Raw genomic sequence first — 16,931 nt, 5'->3', positions numbered from 1 at the left:
AGGGGGATGAAAAATAGATGTTGGCCGATTCTCATAGATACCGGATAAGCACAAAAAATTTCATCAAAATCGGTCAAGCCGTTTCGGAGGAGTATGGCAACGAAAACTGTGACACGAGAATTTTATATATTAGATAGAGATGGATAGAGGTATGGATAAAGAGTGATGGAATATATAGAGATGGAAATAAAATCTATAGGGATGGATATTAAGAAAGAGATGGATGGATCGAGATATGGAGTCTAGATGGATATGTGGAGATATGGAGAAAGATGGATATACGGAGATATAGAGATAAATTGAAAGATGCTATCTTGGATTTAATATTTTTTGGTCGTAACTATTTTCTGTATTTTGATACCAAAAATTTGTCGTCGTTTAAGCATATTATATAATTTAATGCAATACGTGAAATTAATAGTCACCAGTTGCTACGAAAAACTCAACCTATAAAGTCAAGTGCGTTTAGTAGCCTATTTAATACTTTTTGTTTGTTTGGAATTACTATCTGACCGTGACGGCCCCAATACGAACCAACATGGGGTTCTTCCCAAGAAATGTAAAAAAAAAGTTTTAAAGCACAAATCAAAAATGACTAAATATAATTAGCATAGTTTAAAAAAATAGTGTTTGCTCAGCCAGTATTTGTTTATAAGCATGTTCTCTCAGTAACACGAGGTAGCGTGTCCACTCTCGCCCCCGCGCTGCTGGAGTGAGCTGGTCTGTGGCGAGAGGCTCAGAGCGTGCATGAGCCTCGCGCTACGGTGCCTGTCCGCGCGAACCATCTCGGTCCCAACCAACGAATTGCCACTGTATTGTATGACAACTCCGGAGGGCTAAGGGAGCATCCAACTTGCTGGTGAGCTGAGTGGGGTAGGGGGCTGGTGGTGGTGCATAAGCTGGGATGGGTAGCCTCAGCCTCTGTGTATAGCTAACGGCTCTAACGCCCTCCTGGTTGCGTATGCGGCGTATCCGCATCCATGCCCATGGGGGCCCCAGTCTGGACATCCTTATAGGATATGAAGGCTGGGTTATCAAAAAATGGTTGGAGGAGAGATCCTCACAACCTGTATTGTATTATAATTAACAAAATTATAGCTCAAAGAACTAAAAAAAAGAAGACGATTATAACCTATCAGTTACGCACTAAAACGTTCATAAAAAATGTTTTAAAATACACGCTTTTGTTGGTAACGGACTTCGTTTGAACAAACCAAATGAGCCCAAACTCGAGGGATCTACCAGTGTTCACCTCCTGGCTCCATCATCAGATCTGTTCGACGGTACCAAACTATTGTACTGTCATCCGGATAACATTTATACTTGCAAAGTTTCAAAGCGATACGACAATTAGAAATATGTTACAATCGACTTCCAAGATTTGTTTACACGGTTCTTCAGTTAGTTACAAGTTAAACTTATAAAAGCGTGTTAAAAACTGTGATAGCTATACAAACATTTAGACCACTATGGCATCCTTCGGTACTCATCTCACTTACCCAGTCACCTCTGTCTGTTCATCGGTCACGTGAACTGCAGCCAATCGGATGTCCAGAAAAATTAAAACCGTTCCTCCGTGAAAAGCTGGGCAAGCTCTAACTTCCGGCGGACGCGGATTGGTTCATCACGCCCGTGGTTGTGGCCGCGATAGTCAGTTGTTGCCAGAGCGCAGGCCTGTGTTTCTGTGCAGCAACATTGCGGTCCTTGAAACTCACGTTCGAACGATTTAATTAGAGCTCTGAATTTTTTTTCTGAGGAAATAACGACATAAATAGCAAACCTCTTTGTAAATCCGAGAGAAAAACATGTAATGTCGGGGGAAATATTCCGTGGGACGTGTGAGGTCTGGTAGCTGGATGCGCAGCGCTGACGGGGGAGTATTTGAAACCTGTAATTTGTAAATAATATTCCAAGGCTAATATCTGACCACTTTCATTTTATGCAACTACGACCTTTCTTTGTGCGATAGCCCCTCCCGAAAAGTCATCCTGAAGCCGCCATTGCCGTGTGTACGCCCCTGTGCTCCCATGTCCGGGTCGACCTGCACCCGGCGACCCAGAATGCCAGCCGCAGACCGCAGAGTCATCTAGCGGCAGTTGCCGGCACTACCGCCGCAGCGCGCGGCTAGCGGTCCGTCCTGTCCTAGTCCAGGAACACACGCCGCCATGTGGCGATCCCGCGTACTTCATGTTCAGTGTCAGTGTCGGCCGCCCCCCTCCCCCGCCAGCGCGAAGTTACGAAAGATTATTTTGCATAATATCAGTGGAGACAGTATGTTACTGTGTGAGAAACTACTACTGTAGGCCCGTATGTCAGTGTTCTAGTTTCAATAGTAATGTAATTTTCTTAATACACGTATTCATATTTTAAATATATTTTTGAGCTCACGGTATACGGCTATTGGTCGGAGTAATTTCGTGAATGGAACGGAAGTCGAGGAACGGAAATGCGTAACAACGACAGTTTTGAAAACACAATATTTAATACACTCGGAATTATTTTAAGAATTCTACATTAAATATCGTGTCCGAGTTTCGTCTTATAAGTTTATTTGCAACATGATCATCACGAGAACACATGAACTTGCTCGTGACCGAGGTTAGGTATTCACACATCACTGGCGAGTGCTGGTCGACTCGCTCGCATTTTATCGATAATTTTTTTTTTCGGCTGCTGATGTGATGCCACAACCTCCTTTCCTCCTTGTGACGTATTTGTGACGACCCGCGCGAAGTTTTCCCTCGTCTGCTTTCCCGCGCTTCGCGACGTAGCGCGCTCCGGATCCTTCACTTTCTCTTCTGGTCGCTGGACGCGCGTCAGGGCGTTACTGCAGTAGTCTGGTCCGGGCGCTGACGTCATGCGCGCATACCTTCAGGGATTAGGGCGGCCCGACCTCGCCACACCCTGCCCCCGCGCCCTCCTTCCTCGGCGCTGTCATCCATCCCTGAGTGGTTTTCAGAGGCCGCCGCGTGAAGTGGCGCGAATAAGCGCAGATGTTCTGGACGCTTCGAGCGCCGGGTCGGCCCGGGATGACGCGACACGTCACAGCCACTCCAGACGGTTCCAGAAACACGGCCGCGGGTATAAAAGCGGTGACACCGGCCTTCACGGGAGTTCCTGAAGTGTGAGTTGTGCGAGTGTGACCGAGTGGTGTGAGGCTGTGTGGACAGGTGCGAGGTGAGGGGCAAACCACTGAGTCTGGCTCTGTGAGGAGTGAGAACTGCGGACTGGACAGATACTTAGTGACTTGTGAACATACATTAAATGTGCTGATTTAATTAGTAATGTAAATATTAGTAGCAAATAAAACTGTATAAAATCATTTGAGCTATTCTTACGAACCCGTTTTCCCCACTTGTAACAATATTATTTCTCAGCTTATCGAAACTAAAAATTAAAATCCCCCAATTATTTGGGATATAAATGTTTGATCAGCACAGGAACATAACACATAAATGACTACAGTATAAATAAGTACAGTTTTGATTTTTTAAAGTCTTTGACCACTCGCCCCCACTTTTATACTTAATCAAGGCATTTTTATGATTTATACACCGTAATTCATTACATTTTTAATTTTTGAAACAAAAGATAAAGCATTTTTTACACACTGTATTGTTTGTTCCTATTACAAAATAAATAACCTTAAACCAAATATGCTAAATATTCTCAACAAAAAAAGACCACAAAAAATTAAGTTTTCCAGCATATACTTTCGAAAAGTTAACTTTATTTAAAGGTTATTAGGTCCCTTCTAAATACCGCACGGTTCCTGTACTTCTCAAGAAAGTAAGCGAGTCAGATACAGGCATATAGCATTCAGCTGGCACTGCTATCTTCCTGCCTTGCGCTCACCTGCACGACAGCAGCGAGGAGCCGCCTGGTTGGTCGCCCGGCCGTGACGTCACCGGCCCGTGGCACACATCGCCCCCCCCCCCCCCCTGTCCTTGTCGCGCGCTCGCGAGGAACTGCACGAGCCACTCACTCGCTCGCGCTTCTTCGCGATCCGAATAAAAACAACAGCGAGCGGTTTCAGATTGTGCTGACCTATCATAAAACCACATTTAATTCTAGTAAGGATCACCTATAGAAATGCGAAAACCTAACCCTCCTCAGAAAAAAAAGTTGCGAAGATGTTAATGCTAGTTAAACATCGATTTTCCATATTATTTATGTGACACGCCTAACCCATCTTTCCTTTCAATTCTACAACAGCAAAAAAAAAGAAGAAGAAAAAAGAAATAAGAAGAAAAAAAGTTTATTATTTCGGGTCTGACTCAGAGTTTGTGAATAGCAGGTTTTACGAAATCCCTCAGACCAGTTACTTTTTCGGACAACTCCAGAAGGACAGTCTCTGGAAGGACGTTCTCATAGCAACACGCTTCTCGCAGCATGCAGCTTGTTCTCTTTCGTCTTTACTATGATCCAAGCTAAAGTTTGCTCGTGATGTACTACATGCCGCCAACTGAACTTCAGCGTCTCACACGCAGTGTTTATAGAGCAAGCTCGCGTGTGCCCGGGGAATGAAGAGTGTCCCCCCCCCCCCCCCCCCTGTTCAGTGAGCTGGCACCGGCACTGGAGTCGAGCCAAGGTCCTCGTCACTGTGACGTCACAGCGATGACGAGCTCCATGACAGCTGCTGCACCGGGCGAGACGCCGACTGCCGCCAGTAACGGCGAAGGCTGTGTGGAAAAGGGAATCCTTCTTTTCACAGCCGAGAGAGCCAAACTCCCGATCGCGTATCTTCGTTTTTTTTGTTCATTGTAAATAAATATGGCGGTGTTGATAAAAGGTTACTAATGGTCAATTTGGTTAGGATAGCTACATTAAAGATTCGGAAAAAAACATGAACTTCGGGGAATTTCGGGTTTTGGCTCTCTCGTCTGCGAGAAGAAGGCTTCCCGTGTGGAAACAGGCGACCTACAACCGCCCAGGGCGGATCCAGGGGGGAGGGCAGATGTGCGAGCAAGACGCCTGGTGCGCCCTCTCCGCGATAGAACCGGCCGATCAGTAAAGCTACCACAGAAAAATAAAAAAAATTAACGGGTATACGTGCTTTTTAGACTTATTTATTTATAAATCTTACATTTAAAAAAATTATTAGCTAATTAGTAAATTTCACAACAGATAACAGTTTCAAGGGTTCACAATATTGAGCTTAAGTAACTTAGTACCTAATACACATAACTTAGTCTAGACATTAGATCCACACTAAATTATTATTAAAAATACATCCGCCTTTGATAGGTATTTTAAATTAAAAAAAAAAAAGGCCCAAAACCTTTCTTCACAAGTCATTTGATTCAGTGCACTTTCTACTCTTCCTTGCATCTGTCCTTGACGTGTCATTGACGTGTCATTGACGTGTCCTTGCATTTGTCCTTGCACATGCAGCGGTAGATTTTCTAAACGGCACTTACTTTAAAAAAAAACACCCTTCGTACCAGCTAAAAAGCAGACCGAATGAAAGCTTGGACGATGCCAATCAGACATAAGGCCGTTCCCCCAGGACCTCCCCAGCAAATGAATGACCGTGTTCACCTTCATCAAAGGACACGTGGCACCATTTATATTTTAAGAATGTTTTCATCCTATATTCCGAGCAAGAACACTAAAAGAAAACTTCGGATTCCTATCGTAAAAGGAGCTCAACTTTGGAGATTGTTCATTATGTAATTTCACATGCAGTAAAATTCTAGTCCATCTTTTGACTTAGAATAAATGTTTTCCAGAAGCAAACAAGAGTCAATAAAAATTTAAAGTTAAAGAACAACAAAAAAAAGAATGAGAAAATACAGCCTGAACATTATAAAAAAATATTTATGTGTACAGTAAGCACACAATTTTTATAAATATAATACATTATCCTTACGATGACGAACAGCAACAAATACCTTTAAACAAATAAGACTCGAGGTGAGTTGTGGGTTTTCTTTAATGTTTTGTCATGACTAGTATTTCTCGTCCTGAACTGTTCTTGCGGGCGTCTCCTAGCGGCTCTCTGCTCGCAGCGCGCAACGCACGGGCGTTCGCCGTGTTGCCTGCTTGCAGGCGCAAGCTCTTAGCACGGCAACCTTCCATGCATCAACTGTACAGCACAGTTACAGGTGGTTCAAGGTGAAGGGAGACGTTTGAATACGACCTTTGAAAAGTTATTTTGCCTGTACCTGCAGACAATTCAACTTTACAACTCTTACTTAGCCTGGTTAGAAACAAATAAGCTCAAGCAATGAAACATTCTTCGACAAGTAAATACTTAGTCGGAACACTGGGCATCCAGTTGTTAATCGCCCGTGAAGATATCTGCGACAAAGCATGCCGAAACGCCGAACATCTCCACGGGCGTGGGCCGAAACTAGAAGCCGAGAAGTTGTGGGATTCGAACCTGCGATCTTTGTCTCTCCAGCCTGTCCTTTACTAAATTTTCCTTATTTTTTTATTGTTAAATAATACTACAATGCATACATGATACTTTATATTACGTAAACATTAATAAATAATGAATGACATTGGTATCCCAGTTGTCGGCTGTCGTGACAGCACACAGCAGACGACCTCTGCCCTCCCAGGAGTCAGTTCTGCCACGCGCACTTGCGGCGGACACCAGAACAACCGAGCCATTTCAATCTACAGCGCGCTTAATGACGTCACCTCCCAAAACAGAGAGCTGACAAAAACATCGAACCAACTCAACAACTTGTTTAAGGAGTGGCTGTAAGAACTAGCAAGTAAAAAAAAAATGCACATGAGTTGTAAATTGCTCCACTTTAAAAAAAATTACCAAACCTGGTTTTTTGTAAAAAAACAATACTTAAAAACTCTAAAGAATCTTTGCCAAAACAAATATCTTGCATTAAAGGTCCCAAATGGTTACATGTGTGTTATATTACATTATTTAATTTTTTTAAAATTAACTAAATATGCTTTCCAGTCCGAATCTTTGTGGGTGGGGATTTTGCATTAGACGCACTTACACTTAAAAAAAAAGCCTGTAATAGGCATATTGATATTACTTAGCGAAATCGCCGAGAAGAATGATATGGCCAGTTAGCTCGGGACCGTGTCTGCACAGTCGGCAGAAAGTAGAGCTACTGGTTGTCGCTGCCCCATGAGCTAGCGGGACGTGCTGTCCTCCCACGGGGTCACGTGACCACCCCCGCCCCCGCCCCCGCCCCCCTACACAAGGCCGGCGACCTTCACTTGAACCAGTCGCACAGTCGTAACAACTGGGTAGCCATTCCTGCAAAGATGACATCCAACATGTACACTGCAAAACTTATCTCGTTGCGCTGAACCTGCAACCTGTAACCGCCCTGTTGCTTCACTCCAGCAACACCGCGGTCAACAATCCGTCCTCACACTCTCGCCCCAAGCAGGGTCACACTTCGCGCGGGTGGCACGATCCCACTGCAAGCGACAGTACAACACATAGTTACCTTTTCATTCCGCAAGTGTGAGATGCTTCAAAACCAAACAATGTAAGAGCAGGATTCAAATTCTTTAATTCTCTCATGTCTGTTACTGAGTAGCATGATTCAAACTAACTCCCAAGAACATTCAACTATAACTCTATATTTACATAATTAATTCACTTGATTGGCAAAACAAAATATTAAATGAAAGGTCCTTGAGTCTCTATGGTTCCTGTGCGCGCACTTTTACGGTATTATGCATGAACTCGTTTGCTGTCTGTCTCGAGCAATCACGGCCTAAGTGGGTAATGTTGCACCTCTCGTAAAAAGCATCCAAAAAAGAAGTACGTCCACTTAAAAAACTAGTAAGACACGGGCCCGCCCTTCGCCTATTCTGGCAACAAGGTAGTCGGTGGAATTGAGACCCACTGAGAGAGTAGTGCGCCTGGTGAGAGGCGAGGCACTTTCTCCGGGAGCCGCGGGCGCTAAGTGGCCCAGGAGGCTGCCTGGACCAGCTCTCTTCTCGCTGACCCGGTCACCTCCACATCTGCGCCACACGGCGGGGAACTGCCGAGGTCCGCTCACTGGGGGAAGACGAGTAGTTCTGCCACCGCAGTTTGTTTACTAACCGTATTTTCAGAGAGTGAAAAGAACTTAAAAGAATGGCTTGAATGAAACATTAATTAAAACATAAAATTATGCGCGAATTTTCGTAAGAAATGCTTAGTTTTATCTTTAAAAAATCTATTTCACATATGCAAAATAACCACAGACGTTTTTGTAAATGGTTTCAATATATTTCTTCTATTACTTATTACAAACTATTTCTTGGCAAATGGTTTCGAAATGAATATTTTGTAAAAATCTTTTGTTAAAAAGGTAACGGCTCCCTAATGATGGTTGCTGTAACGTCGCCGAAACATCGGTGATATCATCGCCTTCGACATGGCTACAATCATGAAGCCAAGCAACTCCTAATTGTGCAAGTCTCGACTTGCCGACGTAGGTTTTCAGTCGGGTCGTCGCTATTTAATACGAAATTCTTCTTTTTGATCCCGGCTGCAATCCGGCACCGAACCGAATGATGACATCTTAGTTTCAACAGATTTTAAAAATAAAATTATTCTATGATTGATTTTCAAAAATTGTCTTCGTCAAAACATGATTTGTAATTTAATGGAATGCTTGAAGATAAAGGCCTAATGAGTGGCTGCTACTGTGTTGTAATATTCGTTAATCTTTTAACGAATGTCAATTTCCATATTAAACGATAAAAAAAATTGAAACCAATATGGTGTCATTCGGTTCATAATTTCTTGATTTACTTAGGAATTCACCGGCCATGTTTTAAGTTAACCGTTGCGGTTTCGCATTTAAACGCACACCCTAGGAGTCGAGCTAAAGAAGCACCATGTATCCTGCTGCCTGGTGTGTTGGTAACATTGCGATCAGCTCAAAAGCACGGGAAGCCTTCTTTTCACAGACGAGAGAGCCAAACGCCCGATCGTGCATCTTCGGTTATTTTGTTCATTGTAAATAAATATGGCGGTGTTGATCAAAGGATACTAATGGTCAATTAGGTTAGGTTAGCTACATTATAAATAATTTAAAACATTGTGGACGGTTGATTTGGTTAGGATAGCTACATTAAAGATACGGGAAAAAAGCATGAACTTCGGGGAACTTCGGGTTTTGGCTCTCTCGTCTGTGAAAAGAAGGCTTCCCAGAAGCACGGGTGTGACGCGGCGTGGAGCACCGCTCATGACGTGTCGCGTGTCGGCGAGTGCAGAGGTCTCTAGCGGCGGCGGGCGAAGCAGGCGTGACCGCCTATATGCTCAGTCACGGGCCGTGGCGGCCTCGCTCCACGAACCGCACGAAGAAGAACATCGCGGCTTCGCAACTGCTGCAAGCCACGGCGAGATATATTACAACCCAATATGATGGGGCATGAACGTCTTAAAGTTTCATTTGTACGGCCATTAGCTCCACGTGGTCTTATTGTCTCAATGACACTTTCTCCTCAAGTAGCTGTAGCCTACCTACTGTTAAACAAGAAGAGAAATAATAGTTTGAGAAGTTTTAGAAAAACATCTGTCATTAACCTCCAAAATGAACACCTGAAATGAACTGGCATTAACTTTTGGTTAACTGATCTTCAGCAACAAATCACGATTAGGATACGTTTAAAGTTGGATACACCCAAGAACAATCAATATAGGTCGTAATAATTTTGGGTTCTGTTCAGCGCACAGTAATCAGTTCGTTACCAGGAAACCATATATAATCATGGTGTATATTATTGCATGGATATGAAAAAGAAGACTTGATTGGGGTGAATTATATACTTTGAAATCTGAACATCCCCGGGAATGACGAAGAGCAATAATCGAGAAGTTTTCCCCCAAGAAAGTAGCCTGACTAGGACGTTGGGCACACCGCCATAGCTTGAAGACTTGCTAAATTCAACAGGAATCTGTGCTGTAGGCTGCAGCAAAACATGTTTCAACGAGGTCGGCAATAAAGTCAAGGAAGAGAGCCGATGGTACGTGCTGGCTGAGGCGTGATGAAAGTGCCTCTGCTGGTGTCGGTGGTAATGAATTGGGAGGTGGAAAGAAGACACATGATACAAATGGATGTACATGCAAGGGAAAAGAACGAGATACTGTGGCTTGGAGAGTGGTTCAGAGAGAGAGAGAGAGATAAAGAGGTCGGTCGATCAGTAAGAGAATGACACACACCTTGTGGAGGCTCTGAGAGAGGGAAGGCCAGAGCTGAAGACGGCACACCCAGGAACCATGTGCAGGGACGTGTGTGGAAGCTGACCGCGACCCGGAAGCGCGCCCTAAGTGCAAGTGTGTTGTTGCAGATGGCGCGGGTCGGTGGGCCGATGCCACGTGCGTGCTCGAGTCTGACTTCGGGTTCAACCTCAAGTGCCGCTTCAAAAAGTCCGGGCTGTTTCGCGTGCGGAACCTCGGCGGAGTCAAGGGCTACTTCGGGCTGGGTGAGTGCGCATGCGCAGAACTGACTCCTTACCGGAGCACGAGGACCCACTCCACGCCACGCACCTAACCGACTCATCGTCGCCAGCAAGACACTGGATTCCCGTGACGTCCCCCACTCTAGCCTTCCTCGCGCGACGTGAAGCACGTGGCTTGCGCAAACTCACCCGGGGAACTTCGTGAGTTTCGGAGAACAGATTATTGCAATAGTCCGCCTGCGTTGGTCGCTGAAACACTGCATGGGGGCTTGTTTCTCTGGTTGTATGAGTCCCAGAAATGTGACGGACTTGGTTACGTGCCGTGTGATACTTCAAGGATGAAGATATCTCTGAATCAACCCCGGGTTAGCTTAATGGTTAAGGGGTAGTGGGTTGCAGTGATGTTGGGTTGGGTTGCCCAAGCCTCTCACGATAGCTCCTCTCTAGACACCTCCAAGCCGCGACGAAATGGCGTATCCGTTTCCCTATGGCTCTTGGGAGCTCGTGTTGGTGGACTCAGTCCTCATGAAGTACACGCTGTCAAGTTCAGCACCTTAAGCCACTGCAGCTCTGCTGAAGAACTGGGTGTGGACATGTATTAATACGTGCAGGTGACTGCGATGAATAAGCGTTATCATAGTGACACCAGGTATCATGCAAAAGGATCCGTTTCCTCAGCCAGGGTCTGGCCGTCGAGAGAAACTATGGGTCCGGGGGCCAATAATTTTGTCAAGCTCCCTCCCCATTACTTAATGTACAATTTTTAAAATCTCACAATAAAAATTATCAAAAGACTTTAAGAGTTTACATTGCGATAACTGTAAACGCGATCTGGGAAAATTTGCATAACTAGTTATGTTTCCAATGATTTTTATTAGCAATAGAGTTGTAATTTATGACCTTTTATCAGGGTAAACTTAAGCGCAAACAAATTTCGGAACTCAACTAGGCTCTCCTTGTTACTCGGGCCCAAGGATTTTATTCCACCCTTGACCCCTTCCCAAACATTGATGACCCTGGTCAGTTGTACTCATGTCACCGTGTACATACTTCAGGGTAATTCGTCATGCCTCCGCCACACCTGAAGCCAATGAGTGCAGTTCTGATCCTCGACCGAAAACATTAGAATTGTGTGAATACATAGAAGTAACGTATAAATTAAGTTTTATGTACTATAAATGGTAAATTATGAATGTTCTAACATGGAATTTTTTTCCAGGCCTTTGATGTAGTTACATATAAGCGCGCATCATGTAGAAGTAACGGAACAGATAAGAAAGCAGAGCAAAGCACTAGGGATCTAGCTGATGTTCGTGATGTAGGTGCTGCTACCTAGCTCGCTTTCACAAAAGCTCAGTGGGTTAGTTACTATGGTCGCCGCTCACAGCAACCTAGTGCTGCGCTCTCGCGAGTGAAAGTGGAAACGCGTGGGCAAGTGTATGACGCGGTGCGAAATATTTACATTTTGTTATAGCAGTGAAAATATGATTATTTTTTTTGTGGAAATAAATATGTTTTCTTGTCATCAGCTAACGTCGCTCTTAACAACTTTTAACAGTATTTGACTTCCATATGTCCAATATGACCATGGCCATGTGTTGTACACGTGGTGGTGGACGAGGGGCCAAGGTCACCGCGTGACCTGAGCAGGTGTGTGTGTGTGTGTGTGTGTGCAGGCTTCACTGTCGGCGACGAGCTGGGACTGCCGGAGTCGCTGTCCAACTCCGAGTCCGCCAAGCGGCGCTCCCTGGCCGCGGGGCGTATCTCCAGTGGCCACAGTCCTGTCCAGGTGCGTCTCTGCGTCCAGCTGTCCAGCTGTCCGGCTGTCCAGCTGTCCAGCAGCTACTCTCTCTGCCCCTCCCTGTCGCGGCCCCCACGTGCTACATTACAATTGCATGGCTATTTCTCACCTACACTCTTTTCAGAATGTCATTTTACCTGAAAATACAGGGTATAATATTATGGTTACTATTTTACAAGTCCAAACTAAGTTTTGTTTATAAAATTATTTTACTTTTAAATAACCACAGCGAGCTAGTATATTTATTTCACACGCTCAGATAAAGATGAAAATATTTACAGAAAAATAAAATTAGGCTGGGCCCGGGCCCTGGACCTAGGGGTCACACAGCCCCCCCCCCCCCCCCTTGTGGGGGCCATGATCTATGTATATCTCTATATCTCTCTATCTCTCCTCTATATACATTTATATATGTCTATATCTTTATACATGTCACTCTATAGCAATGGAAATATTGGAAAAATATTTTTTTACTTATCTATATTTCTATCTATATCTTTACCTGTCGCAGGTGTGACATAGGTATATAAAAACCGGTGCGTATTCAATTGCAACGTTGTGTTAAAATTGCAAATCAATCGGTTGAAGAACTTTCGGAGATTCAAGATGTTGAACGAACTAACTTTTATATTTTTATTTATGTAGATACGGTCTTTCAATGGCTGTTGCGGGGCGGGATATTGATTTGAGTGGGACAGATTGGAACCAAGAGCTGCCAAATTCGTTTCAAGAGTTTTTATGCTGTAACCATTTTTTTTACAGTTAACCTATTAAAAATATTATAAATTACTATCTATTTACACTATTATTAAAATTGTAGTCATTCCTAAAAATTAATTAAATACTAACGTCAAAGAGTTCACAGGAATATTTATTTGTAGCAGTCAGTTTCACTAACAGTAAATATTAACTTGAAGCATTCCACATAATTATAAAATTTCATTAACGAAGCCAAATATTAAAAACTAAATGATAGAAAGAGCTTTTATATATATATATATATGTATATATATATATATAATAGGTTTGTATAATTATGTACACGCGTTAGAAGTTATACTTATTTGGCGTAATAAAAAACTAATTTAATTTTTGTTTGCAGATAATTAATAGAAAATATAATAAAAGGACTGGACTAATATTATAAATACAGTTGGTAAAGTATAAATACAATCAAATAAAAAAAATAATTTAAGTACTCAGTATTCAATATTAATATAAACACGTGAATACATAAATTACTATAGTAAAATAGTTGAGACATATTTTTAAAATTAATAATGGGAACCAATAAATATGCTGAATGCTGATTGTAATGACTTAATTGTGATTATTTATTAAATAACAATATATTATCTTAAATTATAATGCCAATAAATTATACATATGGGAATATAACCTCACTTATAAAAATACACTTGAAAATATTGTTGGAAAAGATTATAAAGACTATATATATATACATATATATATATATTATTCACAGTAAATAATTATTTTTAATTATATTAACTAGTATTCAATATCAATCACTGAAGTATATGATTTAATATGATCTACTTTTTTATTTGTATGTAGTCTTTTTTCCTCAGGTCAGTTTTTGTTGCATGCTGCGCGCTCATCGTAAAGATTTTTTTTTATAACGTGCCTGAAGAAATATAACTTAACCTCTATTATATAAATACATTTGAAAATACACTGGAAAAAGTTGATAATCACAAATTCTATCACCAACATTTACAATAAATTAATGTTTTTTTAACGACATGGACCAGTAAACAGTATCTATCACTAAAGTATAAGATTTAAAAGCGTAAGTAAATAATTTTTATATGTAGACTTTTTTTTTTTTTCATTCTGTGAAAATTCCGTAACTTGGAGCGCGCCCATCGTAATAATTAACTCTATTATTTCTCATAACGTGCTTAAAGAAGTATAACTTTAAAACCTCAGGGATGAACAATGACGATGAATCCGTATGTATGTTTATAAAAACCGACCTTCCATTGGCTAAGAAATAAACCTAAATTGGCGTGCATAGATAAAATACTTACATACAGCAGCGCAATATTATACTACTAGCGAAGGACAATGCAAAGACAAAATAAAAATATCTATTATAATGGCAAAGCATAAGATCTTTGTAAAGTTTCTATGAAATTTCTACCTTCACAATATATTTAATATTTCAACACGTTAAACCAATATGTGAATTAAAAGAAAAATATGTATTTTTTCATTTACGTTTGTTGTTCATTTCTTATGGTTTATTTTTCTATAACAACCAGTGTTACCCAGAGTATGACAAAAATATATCGGTAAACTAATTTTTAATGTTTTAAATGAGCATCCAGATCCGCAAGGCTGGTACCCCTGACATCGCCTGTACATGGAACAAAGTTACAATGCGAATTTTGCCAGTAATTTTAAAATTTTACCAAAAAACTTTCACAGCCGGAAATAAAAAGAAATATATCGTATTTCGAAATTTAAAAGACATGCCTGACTGCGATTTACTCCACTCAAGTTATCACGTGGGCGAAAATTTTTTGATCATTGACTGAACGCATACTGATATATAAAAGACTTAGCGCATATCACTATCGTGAGAAACATAAAAGATGAATCATAGTTTTATATTTAAGTTTTTTTTGTCAAATGAACTTAGGTTTACAGGGAAATATAAAATGGGCTTAAAAAACTATCGATAAAAGATATTAGAAAATATCGAATTTTATTTGAATATTATTTCTTAAAATAAATAAATTTATAATATTACGATTTTATTGTTTATTTTACAAATATATTTACTAGGTTATTGCTACCGGGTATCAATGTTTTCACATCGATATAGATTTTGAACTACAAACGTAGTCTGGGACTGAGTACATATGCATAACCTACTTTCATAGCGTTATAGAATATAGATATATAAGAAGATGAGTTCATCAGAAATATTTTGACGAAACAAATATTCAATCTTCAGCGAGAGGTGCCATAGCCTGTATAAACAACATATTGGATATGGATTGCTCCCATTAGCACTTAGATAATAAAGTGAAATCAAGCACTAAACTTTTAATAAAAAAAAGTCATCAATAGATAGAGGAATGTTATATAGATGTTATGCTGACAAATAATTAATAAAACCTATATTGATGTTTAATGCTTTCTTAAAAAAAAAATGGACGTAGTAAATTAGTCATATGATAACATTAAAAACATTCATTCACAATAAAACATTAACTTTTCATTTCACGAAAGAAAAAAGAAAAATAACATGCAAAATAATCTGTACCACAATCAAGATGGTATGATGTCACGAACGCAGGCAGGACCGCGACGCGCCAGGTTCGGAGCCGGCTGGCGGCACCGCACGGCCACTGACGTAAGACGTAAGGCATGCCACAAGTGCCTGGCCGGATTACAAGGGTCCTCCCTTCCACTCCCCCCTCACCGTATTGTCACTGACACCTTTGAGCGGCCTGGTGATTCTGCGGGTTTCCTGAGGCCGCCGCGCGGAGCGGCGCGAATAAACACCGCCTTTCTGGACTTTTCGGGCGTCGGTCAGCCCAAGGTGTCGCAACACTTCCACCAGTAGGTTCCAGAAAGTCTGCCAAGAGTATAAAAGCAGCGACGCCGGCCTGAAGACCGGAGCAGAGGAGAGAGTGATACTGGCGACCCCTGCGAGTGAAGGCCTGGCGAGCGATAGTTGGGACTGCACTGCGGCGCGGTGTGGGAGAGTGTGCGAAGGAAGCGGACACAAGAGCGAGCCACTGTCGAACTGTACCTGTACCTATACCTTACGAACCCAGTTTTATCCCCGCAATATACTCGTAACAATAATATAATCCAGAGGAGGGCGTGTGAAAATTTTCCCTAGCAGTAATTGAAAATGCTCTTAATAAAACATTTACCACAGTTACAATTTAATTATAAAACGTACAGGTTAGGTGATGAAGATATACCTACAGTGAGAATGCCAAAGCAACCGTGCTACACAATAAAAATAAAATAGAGTTACTAAACATTGACTTAATCTGAAGCAGGAAATAATGAAAACACAACTATGACAAGTCAGCGCAGCTGCACCAGCAGCACCACATAGGTGGCCAGAGACCCCAGCAGCGAGCAGAAGGTGCGGCGCTCCAAGCAGAAGAACCCCCAGGCTGTGAAGACCACGGGTCTGCTGCACACCTGCAGCTGGAACATCTGCAGCTCCATCCTGGCGGCCGGACTGAGAGATCTCTTCAGGCTCAGCTTCTGCAGCAGTAGCACTGTCTGCTCCGTCTTGTCTGCCACATGTTGTGGTACGAACATAGAAAATGTTATCACTGAGAAGTGATTGATGAACCAAATTATTCGGCTCACTGCTTCTGGCCAATGTATGTGTGTTCTGATAGACGTGTTCTCTCGCATCAGGGAAATTATTGCATTTGTGTGATACAAAATAATGATTAAACTGTATATCAGAATTAATAATATCTGAAAACCAAATGCATGATTCACCAAATGCATGGTATTGGTTAGGTAGAAAAACGTTTTTCTGGATTGATTCAGCAAGCCGGCATTTACGTCACAAATTGAACTTTGTCCCTTAACTGGAGTGAAAATGCGAGGGATGCTGCTATCAACATTGAAGATAGTCGGATATCGACATTGCGCTCTTGAGCGTGGTGAGTGATCATGTACGAACACTCCGGACACACAAAGAGCTTCGATTTCTTTATTCAAGTGATCA

At 41.9% G+C, this 16,931-nt stretch overlaps 1 protein-coding gene across 1 annotated transcript in view; it reads left to right on the top strand.

Moving 5' to 3' along the window:
• LOC134533359 (uncharacterized) overlaps window positions 1-16,931 on the top strand; it is a 41,045-nt gene that overhangs the window by 5,766 nt on the left and 18,348 nt on the right. The window contains exons 3-6 of the mRNA XM_063370879.1: window positions 2,060-2,196; window positions 3,171-3,177; window positions 10,279-10,413; window positions 12,066-12,178. Coding sequence (XP_063226949.1) covers window positions 2,060-2,196; window positions 3,171-3,177; window positions 10,279-10,413; window positions 12,066-12,178 — 392 coding nt within the window. The remainder of the gene's footprint in view (window positions 1-2,059; window positions 2,197-3,170; window positions 3,178-10,278; window positions 10,414-12,065; window positions 12,179-16,931) is intronic.

The sequence above is a fragment of the Bacillus rossius genome, chromosome 6 (genome assembly GCF_032445375.1).
Source record: "Bacillus rossius redtenbacheri isolate Brsri chromosome 6, Brsri_v3, whole genome shotgun sequence".
Lineage (NCBI taxonomy): Eukaryota > Metazoa > Arthropoda > Insecta > Phasmatodea > Bacillidae > Bacillus > Bacillus rossius.
Note: the sequence above shows the minus strand (reverse complement) of the source record. Positions and strands in the feature narration are given on the sequence as shown.